Source organism: Battus philenor, unplaced genomic scaffold (assembly GCF_028537555.1).
Source record: "Battus philenor isolate CCGP_79_NKW_IND1 unplaced genomic scaffold, ilBatPhil1.0.hap1 SCAF_12, whole genome shotgun sequence".
Classification (NCBI taxonomy): domain Eukaryota; kingdom Metazoa; phylum Arthropoda; class Insecta; order Lepidoptera; family Papilionidae; genus Battus; species Battus philenor.
The window spans coordinates 1829981-1847120 of NW_027181674.1; the positions used below are offsets into that span (position 1 = coordinate 1829981).

The 17140-nt window shown below is 35.1% G+C and overlaps 1 protein-coding gene across 1 annotated transcript; it reads left to right on the forward strand.

The window, feature by feature from the left end:
- The first annotated feature begins 947 nt into the window (after positions 1–947).
- Swt1 (Swt1 RNA endoribonuclease) lies at positions 948–16415 on the forward strand. Its single transcript, XM_068776511.1, has 12 exons — positions 948–1111; positions 1187–1331; positions 4854–5707; positions 6303–6435; positions 7053–7211; positions 8780–8883; positions 9456–9641; positions 10096–10282; positions 11143–11338; positions 13184–13321; positions 14547–14693; positions 16072–16415. Exons 1-12 carry the CDS (start codon positions 983–985, stop codon positions 16151–16153), a joined length of 2460 nt encoding a protein of 819 aa, XP_068632612.1. The 5' UTR covers positions 948–982; the 3' UTR covers positions 16154–16415.
- Positions 16416–17140: the final 725 nt, after the last annotated feature.

The window sequence follows — 17140 nt, forward strand, 5'->3', positions numbered from 1 at the left end:
GAATCTGACTTATGGACGTGAGTAAATAGTTCAATTGCCGACAGGCCTACTGTGTACTGAATACTATTTAAGATTTCCATTGCTCTTTAAGTATAAAAAAAAAAACATTACGAAGCAACCAAACAAGTAAAAGCACTACAGGATTTACTACCCCTCTAACCATCAGTCCTAAAGGTTTCTTAAGTAGTGTTATTGTTGGCTGTAGAAATTTAATAACCTGATACAATAAACCAAGCAAGCTGAAATTGGGTCTTCTCGGATTAGAATTTTAAATGAATAGACAGACCAAACCTTGTTGCCTTCTATGGATGTTGCCTTTGTGCTTATTCGATAAATGGATCGTCCGTTAGTGTTTAGGATTGGCGGCTTTTCAATTCGGTTATATTTATAATGCAACACAGTAAGCTAAGATCCTTTGGGAAGATCCTCAGCTTATTTACTATAAACAGGTCTAGGCTAGGCTTGAATGTTCTGCTACACGAAAATCGATGAAGATGTAAATATCGAGAAGCAAATAAAATATAATACAAAAAGCAAAAACTCGAGAGGTTTAAATTTTTTTGAACTTCTTTCAATGAAAAATCTCTGACGATTAATCGATTAAGGAATTATATTTAAAACAGAATTTTCTTTCGTTTACCGCAAGTACCACAATGTTTCCAATTCTTTATTTTATATTTTACATAATATTAAATGTCACATAGCAAAGTTTTTCTATTTTTATTTATAGGTTGTTTATTTAAAAAAGGCTAATTTTATTTAAAAGTAAACTATAACCTTAACAATTAACATTAGATTAAAATCGTTTAATCGAAATAGCAATCGAATAAATTACATCGTTGGATTTAGTCTCGATTTTATTATTGATTTCTTATCTTATACATTGACGGTAGTAAGTGACAGCCCAAACATATTTGTTAGATCACAATAGCAGAATATGATAATAATGTTGTTTTTCAGCACTAAATATTAATATTCAAACATGAATCCAAATAAAGAAGATCATAATAAATTATTAGACGATTGGGTTCTTTGTAAGTCAAAGTCCAGTCCAGGTAGAAAGTATTATTTTAATAGAAAAACTGGTATATCCTCTTGGACCAAACCCGAGGTATTTCATAATTTGTTTTTCTTGCACAAAAAATAATTACTAAATTGTATATTTACGTGTTATTATTTTTTCAAGGTTGAAGATAAACCGAGTTCTAGCAAAAAATGCTCCAAGGCCGAGAAAAAGAGATATCAAGAAAAAAATAACAGAGAAGACGTACGCAAGAGATGTCATAAACGGAAAAACGTAGCCAATGAAGAAACAAAAAGATTTAAAACAGGTATATTATTTTATTATATTAGTTTATATTTTAATTACAATGTTTATAGATGGCAAAAAAGTTGTTGCAAACAAAAATCTAATATTTTTATTTATCACATTAAGTAAAAATATTATAATAACAGTAAGTGATTTATGTCATAAAATTTATCAATTATGTAAATCACAGAAATATTATAAATCAAAGTACAGTATGTATTTTTTTCCTAGAGGTATGTTTGTTTTCATTGCAACATAATATATAAAATTAAAACCAGCTAAAATTATTGTACATACCCTCAAGTATTAACTCGCCAATAATTAAATTTAATGTTAGTTGATATTGACACAAGAAAAATAAAATTTAGTTATTAAACCTTAGATTGCTATGTTAACATTTAAATAAGTACTTTTTCTACATTGAATAGCATCAAACAGTAAATTATGTAGGGTATGAAAATTTTCAGGAATAACCACTTGTCATTATGGTTACAAAATACTGTAACAAAACAATGGTGATTTTTTGTTGTTTTTAAATATAATACAATGTTTTTGGTAAAGTCAAGGCTACCCAGAGAGCAATGGGTTATGCTAATAGCTTTACTGCGAGATTGAATTAGAAAAGAAATCTGCGAAGAAGCCAGGCTACTGGTGTAGCTCGTAGAGTTGCTCATCTGAAGTGGCAGTAGGCATTGAGACTGAAAGGTTCTTGAGTGGTCACCATGAGACAGTAGCATAGACCTCTCTTCTAGGAATAGGGACATAGTTAAGTTATGAAAAGTTGCTAGTTGTATGCATTCCAAGGCAAATCGTTCTGGTGATCTTTGGGAGAAGCCTGTGTCTTGCACTGTGTGTCTTTCGGCTGACATACTAATGATGATGCTGATAAAAAAAAATCCTTATCATTGATAACATTGCATATCAGTATATTAAAAGTGGGTGTTCAACTCTAAAAAGTTATTTGGCTCTGGTGACCATTTACATGTTTGCTTACTTCCATCGATTTTATTCTTTGTCAATATCTCGATTATCAGAGAAATTTTATAGGTTTTATTAATACTTTTGATATTTATGGTGAACTACAAACAGTGCTACATTACATCAGAGGGACAGGAAAGTAATGTCACTATCTTAAGTTAAATTCACACAACTAAATTTTTAACAAGTTTTTTTTTTTTAATTAACAATATGTTCAACTTTGTTATCAACAACTTTTTGCCATCTGGTATACAAATTTTGAATGCCAAAGCGATAAAAATCAATATGTTTTTCTCATGAAATATGTTAACAGAAACAACATTACTTTCAGGTTCTCCTAATATTTTCACTGTTTCTTGTCTTTAAAATATGTCTATAGACATAAATGGCAGTGGTTCTCTTTCTCTCTCTATGTGTTTATGAAAGTTGTGTAAATTTGCTTTGCATACTTTACTTGTGTATATTACTTTACTATTTTAATTAAATCTCTTATATTATACTTCACTACTGTGTAATATAAATAAATAAATATTATACAGTATGTGTCATCTTGATTAAAAGTGTGGTGGACATAATCTGATAATAATAACCAGTTTAGTCCTGGTTCATTCTCGGGTTACATCTTTAAATTGCAGTGTAAAATAGATTTTTAGCTATAGTATGCCATCAGTATACACTGGAGTAGGTTGTGAGCAGCAGTGTCCTCCTCTTCACGGCATGCTTCCACTCCAACCTAAAGTAAACAAATATTCTTAAGACTACCATTACATGCTAAGATCCCTGCCACCACACCAAATAGTCCTCTCAATGACATTTAGACTTGGACATTTCAAAGAGCACGCACTTAAGTGATAAAAAGCTCAGAGGGTCATTAATACTTTATAATATCTATTTTGATGGTCTAAGCCAAAGCTCAGAGGAGCTTTTGAGCTTATTCTAAATAAGTCTAGGTTGTTTTTAGTGTTTTGTCGTCTAACGGTATTTGTAGATGTTTTATTAGTTTCTGAACTAATTAAGATATCAAATTTTTATCTTAATACGGATTATAAAATTACAAAACATTTAAAGGTAAAGAGTATTACAGTACCCGGTGATAAATATTGCACATCAACCTTTGGAAAGAGACATTCGGTTAATTTCGTCTTCGTAGAGCACTATCTCTGTCCCACACTACCTATGTGACGTTTTGTCAGTCGTTGTATTTCGTGCGACAGAGATAACGCTCTACGAAGCGGAAATTAGCCGACTGTCTCTTTCCAAAGGTCGATGTGCAATATTTATCGCAAAGTACTGTATGTCATAAAAAATTTTGCCTGTTTAAATTTAGAATTCTCTATTAAATGACAGCGGTTTTTTTGTGTTATTTTTGTCTTATACATATAGAGGCTATTGCTTCAAATTTTAATTATTATATAGGGTGATTAGTTCTGTATAACTATTTAATTTTATATCCCTATATGTAAAAGCTTTAATGTATAACACATTTACTGTTTAATGTATGGTACACATTATCCAAAAAAACATAAACCAATATGACTTACTCGTATTTAATAGTGATATCTTTATACAGGTTTATTTGGAAATAGATATAAAATATTTAAATGTTTTTGCTGACAAATGACCTATACATTCCCCACTTTAAAGCTTTCACATGTATAAGGAATTATTATATTTATATATTTAATTGTGCATTTTATATGTTTATGGTAATAAATGTTTGCGAACTTTAATATGGAATTATTTATATTAATGTTAATGTTTGTATAATTGAATAATGTGTAAATAGTCTATATATCTCTTTTTTTGTTGTCATATACAATATACAAAGCGACGGTTGCAATATACCTTTATTATTATTTTATGGTAAAAAAATATTTTTGATTTTCTGTATTTTTGTATTTTTCAAATAATTTAAGTTTCATCATTATCAAAATTTCAAAAGTAAGATATCTACTCCTAGACATGAGCCTCCATAGTAAGGTTGTTGGAAATTAGACATCTAAGGGGGATCATTATCTAATAGCTGAATCTATTATATATAGCTATATAGCGTTACCTTGCGGAAGTCCATCCTAAGTAAGAAAGGGATTAATATATAGCTACTTCCGCTATGTGGTAGTAATCGTGAAATGAAGTACACCACCCGCTAGCCCGTTGATAAATGCGCGTGCGGTAAACAATGCGAAATACAACTACCACCGTTAATTCACTCTACATGTGTTTCACCCGGAGGGTTATGTCTAGCCATGGATGTCTTATGTCTGATATGATGATGATGATGATGAAACTACATGATATGATATTATTCATAATTATTATAAGAATATAAGGTCATCGGACCATTTTATGGGTCCACTCCCCAACCTTAGGGTCCCGATAGGCATCTGCTATGCACTATGGTCCACCGACTGCTACTTCATCTTGTAAATTCTTTGGGTTATATCGGATACTTTAGTTCTTCCATGGATATCATTACTGATTCAATCTTCTAGATAAATTCCCCAGCACAGTAATCTCCGTTGGTAATATTTTAACTGGTTTATGATACATTTTTGTATATTCACAGATGTGCAAAAGGAGTCACAGCCAACTAAAAGAAATCATTTCACATCATCCCAAAGTGAAGTTAAAGTCAATCAATCTAGAACAAACAACAATGTGAATAATAGAAGTTCAAATATGACAAATAGAAGTTCAACACAGAAGCCTTTACATACTCAAAAGCCATCAAGTACCCAAAAATTAAAGACAAATTTAGCAAACAATAGGCTATCACAGCTTAGACAACAATTAGCATTAGATGTGGAGTATGAGAAGAATACAAGTGTCGATGAACATAGATTAAAAGTTAGCCCTAAAAATAACTCTGAACCCCCTGCTAAATTACCAAGACTGGAATTGAAAAGTCCAAATTCAAATGACTCAAAGTGCACAGTTACATCTCAGTCTCCTACCAGTGACAGCTTTCAGTCAACGCCATCACCATCACAATTCTTCGCAGCAAACAAGATAATATCATCTATAAAAGCTCAGTTACCCGAAGAATATAATAACAAAGAGAAACAGAAGGACACTTTTGCGGATATAGAAGAGGGCATATGCAATCAGATGCCAGAGTATCCATCGAATAAGCATCCGGCAACCCCACCACAGTTCTCCGAGGCCAATAAACTTGTCTCAGCTATAAAAACTAAACTTGCATATAGATTATCGACACCTCAGGATGTAAGTGTGAAAAGATACAATTCTGCCCAGGAACGTATGGAGGAATTGAGAAAAAGTCTGTTAGAGCCTTCTGAAACAAGTATAAACAGTGCTAATAATGATAGTTTAACCAAGGAGTGTTTAGAACCAATGGAAATTGAGGAAAGCAAAGAGGTAAGTCATTTTGTGTTTAATTTACATCCAACTATGCTCTCAGTTTTTACAGTTATATTATACCTAGGGCTTAGGATTAAAATTACAATATTTTAAGTTATATATATACTGGCTGTTTGATGATAGATGTAAAAGCGTCAAGTTGAAGTAATCTATAGCACACTATATCCAAAAACACATGGTTTTATAAATAATAAGTAATAGAATTGGCAAAATAAGAAAAACCGTTTTTATTAAACTATGCCTGCAGAATTTCTACTGCCAGAACTTGTATGCCCTGTTGCATTTCAATAAAAAAATCTACACACATAAATAAAATTGGCATGTCTGTATGTAATATTATAATTTGAGTACATTTTAGTACATGCATATGAATATATATATGGTACGTCAAAATTAAAGTTTTAAAATTTTTTTGACTGTCTGTCTGTTTGTACCGATTTTGACAGGACTTAGACTGGCAGGAAACTGATGTAATAAGGAGTAACATGGACTACTTTTATTTAAGAAACATTCTTAAACTTAAAAAAACCTAAATATTTTTATTGTTAAATTCCATGTGAACGAAGTCGCGGGCACAGCTAGTGTAATATCCCATAGTGATCACAAGTGATGATATTGATTACAGGTAATGCAGAGCAGACCAAAAACACCGTGTGATGACAGTAGAATAGAAATTATCCAAGATGGCGCCGTATTAGTTGTTGATACAAATGTTTTCATACATGAATTGCATTTATTGAAAAATATACTTAATTCACATATCAAAGGTTAGTATTTTTTTTAAATAATATTATATAGCTGAGTCAACACATTTATTTGACCAGGGATAAAGGCTTAAATTAATATTCATAGTTAACCAGGGAAAGTCTGTGTTTGAAATTATATATATTATATATATATATATATATATATATATATATATATATATATATATATATAGTATAAATACAAACGATTATTTTAACATAATAAACAGTAAGCTACCATAGGCCCGGAATGCTGGTATGTTAAGTATAGTTGGGCAGATAACAAACTAAGAAAAGGAACATCAAAGATATCTCATGGAACTTTGTTATAAATGGTTACTTTCCATAGTTATAAAGTTTTTACAATTTTTTATTATTTACACATATACATAAGACTGTTCTTAAGATGGTCCTAAGGTGACTGGAATTGTTAGGTTATGTAATATATGTTAGAAGAGTGAATGAATGATTATTTGAAGACTGGAAGAAGAGAATGAAAGTGAAAGATGGGTGAAAAATCAATCAAAAATTTGAAATTCCCTTTACAATAAGTTAGGGTTGTACGAAAGAACCCAAAAACGGGCGCAATTAATAAAAATAATGACTGGGAATCCCTGATTGAGAATATGTTCTTCTAGGGTACAGTCAGCAGCCAACACTTCTGGTACCCTGGCGTGTAGTCAACGAGCTGGACAGACTGAAGGACAGCAATAATGGCAATGGTTCTCTTTGCAAGAGAGCCAAGAGTGCAATGGATTTCTTATACACGTCAATACCAGAGAACAATCGGGTTAAAGGTAAGAAATTTGGACATAGTAAATGAGACCTTATTATTTAGATGTAAGATATCATTTTTCTTCAATCCATTTATCACCATCTATATGTTCACCAATTGATCACAGCCCAGACAAGTGTTTCCCAACCTATGTTCCCAAAATTCTTACGCCTCCCTATGTAACATACAAAACTTTATATTAAAGCGAAAAGGTCAAACTCAAATCGAGTCTATTTTAGAATTGCATTCCTTAACAATCAAATTGTGTCCCTCTGTTGGGCGTGGGACTCACTTTGGAAAACACTGGTCTAAATCCAGAGGAGTGTTATACGGAGATGTTGACGGGGCATGGTGGAATCGCGAACTACCTGCATAGATTTAAACTCAAGGAGATTCCCTGGTGTCTGTTACCCAGCGGTGGACCAGAGCGTGGTGCATCCACCTGCCTGAACAGATATAGTGATAGAGTTAGGAAGGTAAAGACTGTCGCCTCCCTAATAAGGTTCTTACAATACTGTAAGGAGCTCATAATGAAGGTCATTAATATGAACAATACCTACGGATAATAGTAATAATAGCAGTAATATGGTAATAACAAAAATAAAGATTTAAATTTTAATAGTGAAAGAGTAAATATTAAAAATGTATTACTGTCAGAAACGTTGCAAATTGTAGAAGTGGGAATGTATGAACAGAACGTAAATAAAAGTAATAGAGTGAAAGATATTGCAAAGGAAGAAAAGAGAGTGAATAGGAAATCAGGTGAAGGATGGAAGAAGAAAAATAAAGAACGTAATTCTGAAAAAAATACTTCTTAAGCCAAGTATCTGTTAAAGATTAAGATAGGGGAACGAGAAGCCCACAAAGGGGGGGGGGGGTTAAAATAAACCTCAGGTACACTATTGTACATATTGACAACTATAAACCAGAACTTCGTCATTTTCACTAGGGTTTTGTTAATGTTTAAGGTGGTAGTTTGGTTTCTTTTGGAATCAACTATGCACATATGTAAAGAAACTAGTTTCTTTAATAATTTATGGGGATTGCTCAATAAACCAATAGTACGTCAAATATTATTCCCTAGTGTTGTCTCGCTCGCACAGTGCCTGCACGCAGACCTCTGCGGGTTCATGCACCCACGAGTTGTATTACGCAAAATGTATATAGCGGCAAAATAAAGAAGCAAAATGAAGCAAGAGAAGCAAAGAACAAAGCGTAAGAAGAAGCCAGAACAGAATACAGTGATTCATACGTTCAATGACCTTTTATTCAACTATCTCCTATAAATTCTGTTTTGTTTTGCGCCGCGTTTATTTAATGTCGGTAAAACAGTGGTTGTTTAGCGTTGACACTTCATAGATGGCGCTGTTAACAATGGTGTTATGATGGCGTCTATTGCGGTCGATGGTCAGTAAAGCAGTTGGTACTTCAGAAGTCAAAGCTATAATTTAAAATATTGCAGAATTTTGGAAGGAATCGACAATTTTAATAAAAGTCAAAAACACATTATTGTTTATTTTAAGCATATGCCTATATAGTCGAAAGAAATTGTCTTGTATGATGATATTTAAAGTTTATTAAATTTTTAAGGTCAATCGCTCAGAGATGCTAACTCCCATATTTATCCGTGCGAAATGCCTGATGATGAAATTTTGAATTGCTGTCTTCAACAAATCGAACGTGGAAAATCTGTGGTGAGTGTACATTCATTTACCACCATATTCTCTTCATCACCGCTATCATCGTGTCAGTCGATAGACGTCCATTGATATACATGGGCCTGCTCCATGGATCGCCATGATACCTGATCCTGGTCTTCATCCAGCTATTTCTCGCGACCATAACTATGTCATCGGTCTACCTAATGGCAGCCTAACCATGCCGTGTCTACCTGCCCGTGGTCACCATTCAAGTGTTATAACTATAGAATATAAAATGTGCATTTTTTATTTAACTCCCTGTAGCTGTCTTTTCGCGTGGGATTTTGTAAAATCCGTTCCTAGCTGACCTCTACTGGGCAAATGCAAAATAATTACCAAATTTCAAGTGTTTATACATTATGGTTCTAGAGATATTGTGATATATATATATATATATATGTACATATATATATACATATATATATATATATACATAAATATATATATATATACACAATAGATGTCCTAAGACAGGTATTTGAAGGATGTTAACTAGTTATGTGACTTTCTTGAGTTATGACGGATTTGAAACAAATTAAAAGAACAACATTTTCTATCACCTACAGCTCTTGATCTCCTGTGATAAGAATTTATGCAACAAGGCGATGATAAACAATGTCAAGATAATGGAGGTCCCGGAACTGAAGTCGATGCTGGAGAGCAAGCCTCAGGCTGTGGTGGATCCAGGACTTCACACTGCGGTGAAGCATTGCGAGATGACCATGTATGAACTGCTGGCGAATATACTGGAGGTAATTTCTAGAATATTTTATCTAATTTATTGTAGATGCTGCCACATAGGGGACTGATGCTGGAGCTTCTTCCACCACTTCTTCTCCCACCATTAAAAAAGAAGAAAGCTTTTCCAAGTGGTAGTAGTGATATTAATATTAGTATCGTGGTATGCCTTTTATGTGGTGGGTTGATGTCAGAAGGCATCCGAGAGAACTTGGACCCGAACAGCTTGAGGAGACCTTTGCCAGAATATGGCATACGGAGGAAGAGCAATTACCGGACAAAATAATACTTTCAATATTGTTCTCGTATTATTAGCCAGGTAATTAAAAAATAGGGGAAGTCCATAGTGGATTAAAAAGGCACCGTGAAAACTGGCTGAACCAAGATATCGACTGCTAAAAATATCAAATTTGTAATAAACTAAATAAAGATGTTTTGAATTTAAATTAGAATTTATTTCACTTCTAGAACGAGATGCGGGCAAAGTACAAGGAGCTGTGGCTTCACGTGGTATACAAGGTGCCGCCGTGGCAACTGGCTGACGTGCTGAAGGCTTTACTGAAGCACTGGGTGGCTGTATTCCAGGAGGTGTTCCCCAGGATAGAGCATCTATTCACAGACCTTGAGAGAAGTCTCACATTCATATTGAGAAAAAGTAAGTTTTCTTCTGCTGTGCTTAAACCGTATATCTAGGCCACCTGGTTACTAATAAGACCTGTGCTTGTTAATCCATGGTCTTTACTCCAGAACCTTAAGACTTCAGCAGTTATCTGCTCTGCACTCGATGTGGCCTGCCTATATCTTCTTCTTCTTCTTCTTTTGAGCCAATGGTTCACTGCAAGACATAGGCCTCCCTCGAATAACGCCATGGTCTTGGGCTGCATCCAGTGACTTTCCGTGGCCTCCACTATGTCTGGCTCTCTTGAGACCCTTTCAGCAATAACTTCTGGCAGTACAGCAGGGACAGACAGCGAATATTAATTAATATGTACAGTACCCGGCGATAAATATTGCACATCGACCTTTAGAGAGACGATCGGCTAATACCGGCTTTGTAGAGCACTATCTCTGTCCCACACTATCTATGTGACGTTTTGTCAGACGTATTTCGTGTGACAGAGATAACGCTCTACGAAGCCGAAATTAGACGATTGTCTCTTTCCAAAAGTCGATATGAAATATTTATCGCCGGGTACTGTATTTGAATTTTGAAAACGCTTTTTTCTTAGTATATTATTATTACGTTATATTTCATTACTATATCTGTTAATTTTTGGATAGGGTGTATCATACGTTAGTTAATAGTAAATGAGCTATACTTTCATCACTTTAAAGCGAGCGACCGGGGATCCGGGCTGCTGGATTACGTCAATGCGCTAGGGTGCGCATGTTGCCGCCGCGGACAGGACAGTCCGATGTAGTGGGACTGTCCGCTATATACCTATAACCAATCATCCTGTATATTAAACCTCTAAAACAAAAACTTTACAAGTACAACTAACTATTGTCTTCCAGGGCCGGAGTCGCTTTCCCAGTCTGAAGTGAACAGTTTCAAAGACCTGTGCGTTGATATAGCGAAGAAATGTCAGATAATACCGGAGTACATGGAACTAGCGAAGCGTACTGTCGAGCGGCTTGTACATGGTAAGGACGGAGCCCCGACGGTCGTCCAGGCCTTTGAGAACGTCTGGACCATATTCTCCAGCTATTGGTTAGTTCATCTCGCTGTACTTAAGTGTTAACAACTCTATGTCATTCCACGGATCATTATCATCGTACTTTTAACCAAAGAACTTCTGATCATAGGTCTACCTTGGAGACTTAGTGATGATAGAGAGTTAGAGCCATGGAGAACCTGAAGGTTATGTCTAGGTGGATATCGTAGAGGACTTAATAGGACGTTCACATTCATTCCTCGTCAAAGCCCTCCCCTGCATACTTCCAGTGATGACTGCACAAAAACATCTCATGACTATTTTTATTATCACGCCGTCTAAACCTCCGCCGTCTAGTGGAGTCTTTTTATAGAGTTATAATTTCTTTACACATTTTTTATCTAAATATCAATCTTATAATTAATAATTTGTTACTTTTTTTCTTTGACAGTTTTTTTTATTATTTCTATTCTTTCCTTTTTATTTTACTATTTTACCTATATGTTTAATTTTTCCTAAACTTTGTCGGTCTTTACCTGGGTGCAGCGAGGTGCGGTTTTTTATCAGAGATTCAAAAACTATATTTTCTATAAAGGAGAAGAGAAACGTTTCTGTCTTCGGACCTTTGGTAAAGTCAAAGTAGATCGACGAGACATGGAGTGGTTAGGAAGGTTATGGCTAGGAGGTATGGCCTTGGGGTACTTGATCGGCCACACATCGTAAAGAACTGATGGCAGCTGGGGCTTTAAGGTTTCAGAGTAGAGATCGTAGATAGGTAAAGGCAGGATGGAACGTGTACCCGCAAGGTAGACAAAGTAGACAAGGTAGACGGACTATCTAGATAAGGCTTAAAGACGCAAGATGGAGGCGCATTGAAAAACTGTCATTATTTCAAACGTAGGACATCCAATCCTGGACAAAGGCCTCCCAGATTTCCAGTGATGACTACATAGAAACCTGGTCTCTGACTTCGGATCTTTGATAACGTTAAAGTAGATCAATGAGCCGTGAAGAGGTTAGGAAGGCTATGGCTGGTTAGGAGGTATAGCTAGGAGTATTTGATAGGCCACACATCGTAAAGAACTAATGGCAGCTGGGGCTTTAAGGTTTTATAGTAGAGATCGTAGATAGGTAAAGGCAGGATGGAACGTCTTCCCGCAAGGTAGACAAGGTAGACGGACTATCTAGATAAGGCTTGAAGACGCATGATGGAGGCGCATTGAAAAACTGTCATTATTTCAAACGTAGGTCCTCCCAGATTTCCAGTGATGACTACATAGAAACCTGGTCTCTGACTTTGGACCTCTGATAAGATCTTCGGACCTTTGATAAGATCAAAGTAGATCAATGAGTAGAAGGTATGGCTAGGAGTACTTGATAGGCCACACAGCGCGAAGAACTGATTACAGCTGGTGCTTTAAGGTTTAGGAGTGGCGATCGTAGATAGGTAAAGGCAGGGTGGGTCATCCACCCGCAAGGTAGAAAGACGATCTAGATAAGGTTTGAAGATGCAAGATGGAGGCACATTGAAAACTGTCATCATTTCAATCGTAAGACGTCTATTCCTGGATTTAGGCCTCCTCTGCAGACTTCCAGTGATGACTGTACAGAAACGTCTCTGACTTCAGACTTTTGATGAGGTCAAAATAGATCTACGAGCCATGGAGAAGTTTGGAAGGCTATAGCTAGATACCACCTAGTTGGTAGGCTTTCTCAACGTGATTCGTGCCATCGGTTATTGCATCTGGGACCTTAAGGTTTTAGAGTGGAGACCATAGATGAAGGTTTAGAAATCCACAGGGAGGCGTATATATAGTCCAGCGGTGGACGTTCTCTGGCAGATATCATGATAATGAAGATAATTTTGTAATGACTTTTAATGATAATTCATGACATTACAGTGCGAAACTAGCCACATGTCTAGGTGTACCTCATAGCCTGGAAGACCAGCTACCAGGAACCGAACCAGTCGAGTCTCTTCTTAGTAAGTGGAGTTTGTTTAGAAACAAAATCAACTCACTAGGCCTCTCTATCAAAGGGTACGTATATATTTTATCATCTACATTCACTTTCAATCGCTTACAGCAGAGTTCCCCAAACTTTTTTGTGTCGTAGACCCCTCGCCATGTTTTTCCGTGTTGGGTAGACCCCCTACTTACCTGATATTGATTTCCTGTAAATTTCTAACTGTAGTGAAGTTCAGTGTTAAAAACTTAAAGTAAAAACACATGTTAATTTATACATTTACTAATTGAATTTAATTTTGCATCTGTTATGTAAAATATACGTAACATTAAATAAACATAAAATAAACTATAAATAAAATAACATAAGCAATAAGTCAATATTTTGAGTAAGAAGGATGAACCTGATGCTTTAATAATAAATTATCGACATTTGGCGACAATTTTGTAAGGGTTAATCTTAAATCTCCTTTGGCTAATGATGTCCAGTCTGTTTCTTTTTTTCGTTAGGAGATTGCACTATCGTGGACCCCTATTTTCACTTCATGGACCCCCGATTTTTTCCGCTGATATAGACCCCTTGCAGGTTGTCATAGACCCCTAGGGGTCGATATAGACCACTTTGGGAATCACTGGCTTACAGTGTTCACTTGTGAGGACAATGCTAGAAGGGACCACCAGATCTAAAACGTGGTCACATATGGAGTTTCGCTAAAATCGTAACGAAGTGAGTTAAAGAATTGCTCGTTTGAAGTAATAGTGGGTGGGGCACATCGCTCGTGGAAATGATGGTAGTTGTGGTAGACACGGCGTGGGTAAGCTTCCCACTAGGTGGACCGAAGATATAGGGTCGTAACAAGTCACTGAATGCGGGCAGTACAAGACCGGTAATGTGACGATTACCGGTCTTGGGGTGGGAGAAAAGGAAAGGGAGAAAAGAGAAGTAGGAGCGGGGGGCGGTAAAAAGTAGAAGAATTATTTTTTGTATAGGATTACGACAAATCAATAACGTTATTGGGTTTAAATTTTCTCTATGTACTTCTGTCAAGTTCGGAGTATTAATTCTACCAAGAAGTACCTAACAAGAAAGTCGATGGTTACTTTCAACTTCTTTATCATGTAAATTCTGCATGATATTTATAGGTATAAAAATTCTAATTATAATTATTATATAATAAACAATAATTAATTTTAATACTTGCTAATCCGTATGTATGGAACCAATTTTTGGTCCCTAAAATCTACATTCGATCATCATATTAATATTACATTAATTCATTACAATATTTTTTTTATACAGGGTGCTGAGTGTAGATAATTCGGATCGTAAATTAGAAGAACACGTGTCGAACTTGGAGATTGCACTTAAGAGCAGCCTTACACTCGTCGCGCTGGAGAGCGAAGCCATCGCCCGCGGAGACCTGATGATGTTCTGCATCAAGAACAGGTATGGATTGATGTCTTTCATACAAACCATCACCAAAGTCAAGATTATATATATAATTTAATATATTTGGAATTGTGATATAAAGAATGCTAATCATCATATTCATCACCATTATAGCCCTAGGATGTCCTCATAGGCCCCATAGAGTCTTAGGTATACAAATTTTGTCTTCTCTTCAGATATTTAGCATAAATAAGACAATGGGTTGACAACCTGAAGGTGGTCCGACGATTACGTTAAACTCTTTGAAAGACCAAAATCCAGGATCCAGGTAATCAAACGAATGGTAAGAATACAATTTGAAGACTCCAGATTGTGTAGAACCATTTCATGCAGGTCCACGGGTGCTCTAATGTTTTCTAAAGATGTTAATGCTTTTAACCCTAAGGCTTTTACAGTTTCATCGATACTGAGTTCACGGAGCGAAAGAGTCCGTTGAACTAGATTTAATCCACAGGTGCACGTGCACCTGGAACTAATATCTACTATTACAATTCGGCTTGACGTTGATTTATAGGACTATGTATTTGTAACGGCGATTGTCTTGATCAATGGTAGCCCAGTGGTAAAGGATTCGGCGATGGTAGCTTGTGGGTTCTATTTCCGAGATACGATCACACTGCCTTGCAATATTCCTGATGATGTACTGGATCAATAATAGCTGCTAGATGAATAGCCACTTGAAAATCGACCTTATGGTGTTGGCTTTAAAATACATTTTATTCAATCATATGACCCCAGTAAGATAAAAGAAAAAAATATGACATAGACAAAAGAAGAATTAAAAAAGAATCTTCACTGCTAATATTCGGAGAAGGAAAACATAGTAAAGAATCCAGTGTTTCGGAAAGATAAGCGCCATCTATCAACCTGTATGATTCTAGACAATTATTCAGAGTGTTAAAGGTGTGCCAAATAAACATGGTAATCGTCATTTCTACATTTAAAAGTCCACTGTTGGACATGAGTTACGCTGCCGATTACTGTGCTCTCGATGAGCGATTCCTCGTGAGTCTGATGTTCTTAATATTGCCTGTGTTGTATATGTGTAACGATCATTATTTAAGCTATAAGATGTCCATTGCTGAACATATGTTTCCCACATAGGTTTCCAATAATACTGGTTAGTCAGTCTTCATTCGGTTTCTTCCAATGATTTTGATAAAGTCCTTCTCCACCAGCTTCCAGAACATTAAGTTTCCAGCAGCCATATGTTGCCTTATGGCACCTTATCTTACCAATGCACTTGGCTATATCGAATCTCATCTTTGTTTCGATCTCGTAGGGATATCCCTAGGCTTAGTCATGGATCATTGAGACACTGAGTTTACCCAATAGTGGGAAGATTAATTGGCTAATATCAAATATTCTATTCCAGGAATTTACTCCAGGAAGCATACAACAAGTTAGGGCACTTGACTGAAATGTTAGATGCGTGCAAAAACAATGTTCACGACTAGTTTTCTTTGGTGTATTGACTTTTTAATCTGTGATTTGTGTAAAAGACTTTATTTATATATGTATAGGTGTTCTGTAAATATATACCTGTATATAACGCACACTTCTGCACCGATATATGGTCACACATGCACGATTTTAGGCTTCTATACAGACCCATACAGACTCATACATTATTGTTTTTTCGTTCATTCGTGTTGTATATGAGTAGTTTTTGTGGTCTAACATTCAAATAAGACTAGTCTAATTTTAAACACGCGGAAATAGGTGATGAGAATTTTTTTTTTAAATTGAGTATAGAACACAAAAATATCGTATACATCACGCGTAATCCATTCCAAACATACAATTACAGTGAATGTCGCATGGTAGAGTTTGAAATGAATTATTTAGTCGTAGAAATATGCAAGTAACGCACATTTAAAGTAATGCTTCTTCAATTACATTCATGCGTAAGTGCACGAGTAAAAAGAAAAAATAAGTTATGTGACATTTACATAAATACGTTAAACGTTGTGTAATAACCCTATTCATTTAGGCAAGTTTTTTTTTTTAAAAATCGAGGTAAAGGCTGCAATAAATACAATCTTTTCATTTTTAAAAAATAAATCGACTTAAAACAAAGTGACTTATGCCTCTTAAAATAAACGAGTCATATATGAACTATGTATTTATATACATATACATAATTATGTCTGGGAAACTAAAATGTAATTAGTGAGATATACATGTATAATGTGTATGTATAATATATATTTATGATGTCTTCGGGGAATATATTGGTAAAAAACTATATTTTACGAAAATTATTTACGAAGATAGACTTTCGAAAAGTGAAGTAATTTATTTATTGACTTCAGGCTTTCTTTACAAGTCAACCTAGATATATAATTATTAGGCGGGTATGTTGATATTATAAATACTATACCATTTATCTCATTACTAAAAAAATCATAAATAAATGACTATGTAATATATGGATAAATAGA

Excerpts from the sequence above, each read along its gene's own strand:
- Swt1 (XM_068776511.1), top strand. The coding sequence starts at position 983 with ATGAATCCAAATAAAGAAGATCATAATAAATTATTAGACGATTGGGTT. Across the intron at positions 1,112-1,186 it reads CCTCTTGGACCAAACCCGAG|GTTGAAGATAAACCGAGTTC; the intron begins GTATTTCATAAT and ends TATTTTTTCAAG. Across the intron at positions 6,436-7,052 it reads ACTTAATTCACATATCAAAG|GGTACAGTCAGCAGCCAACA; the intron begins GTTAGTATTTTT and ends ATGTTCTTCTAG.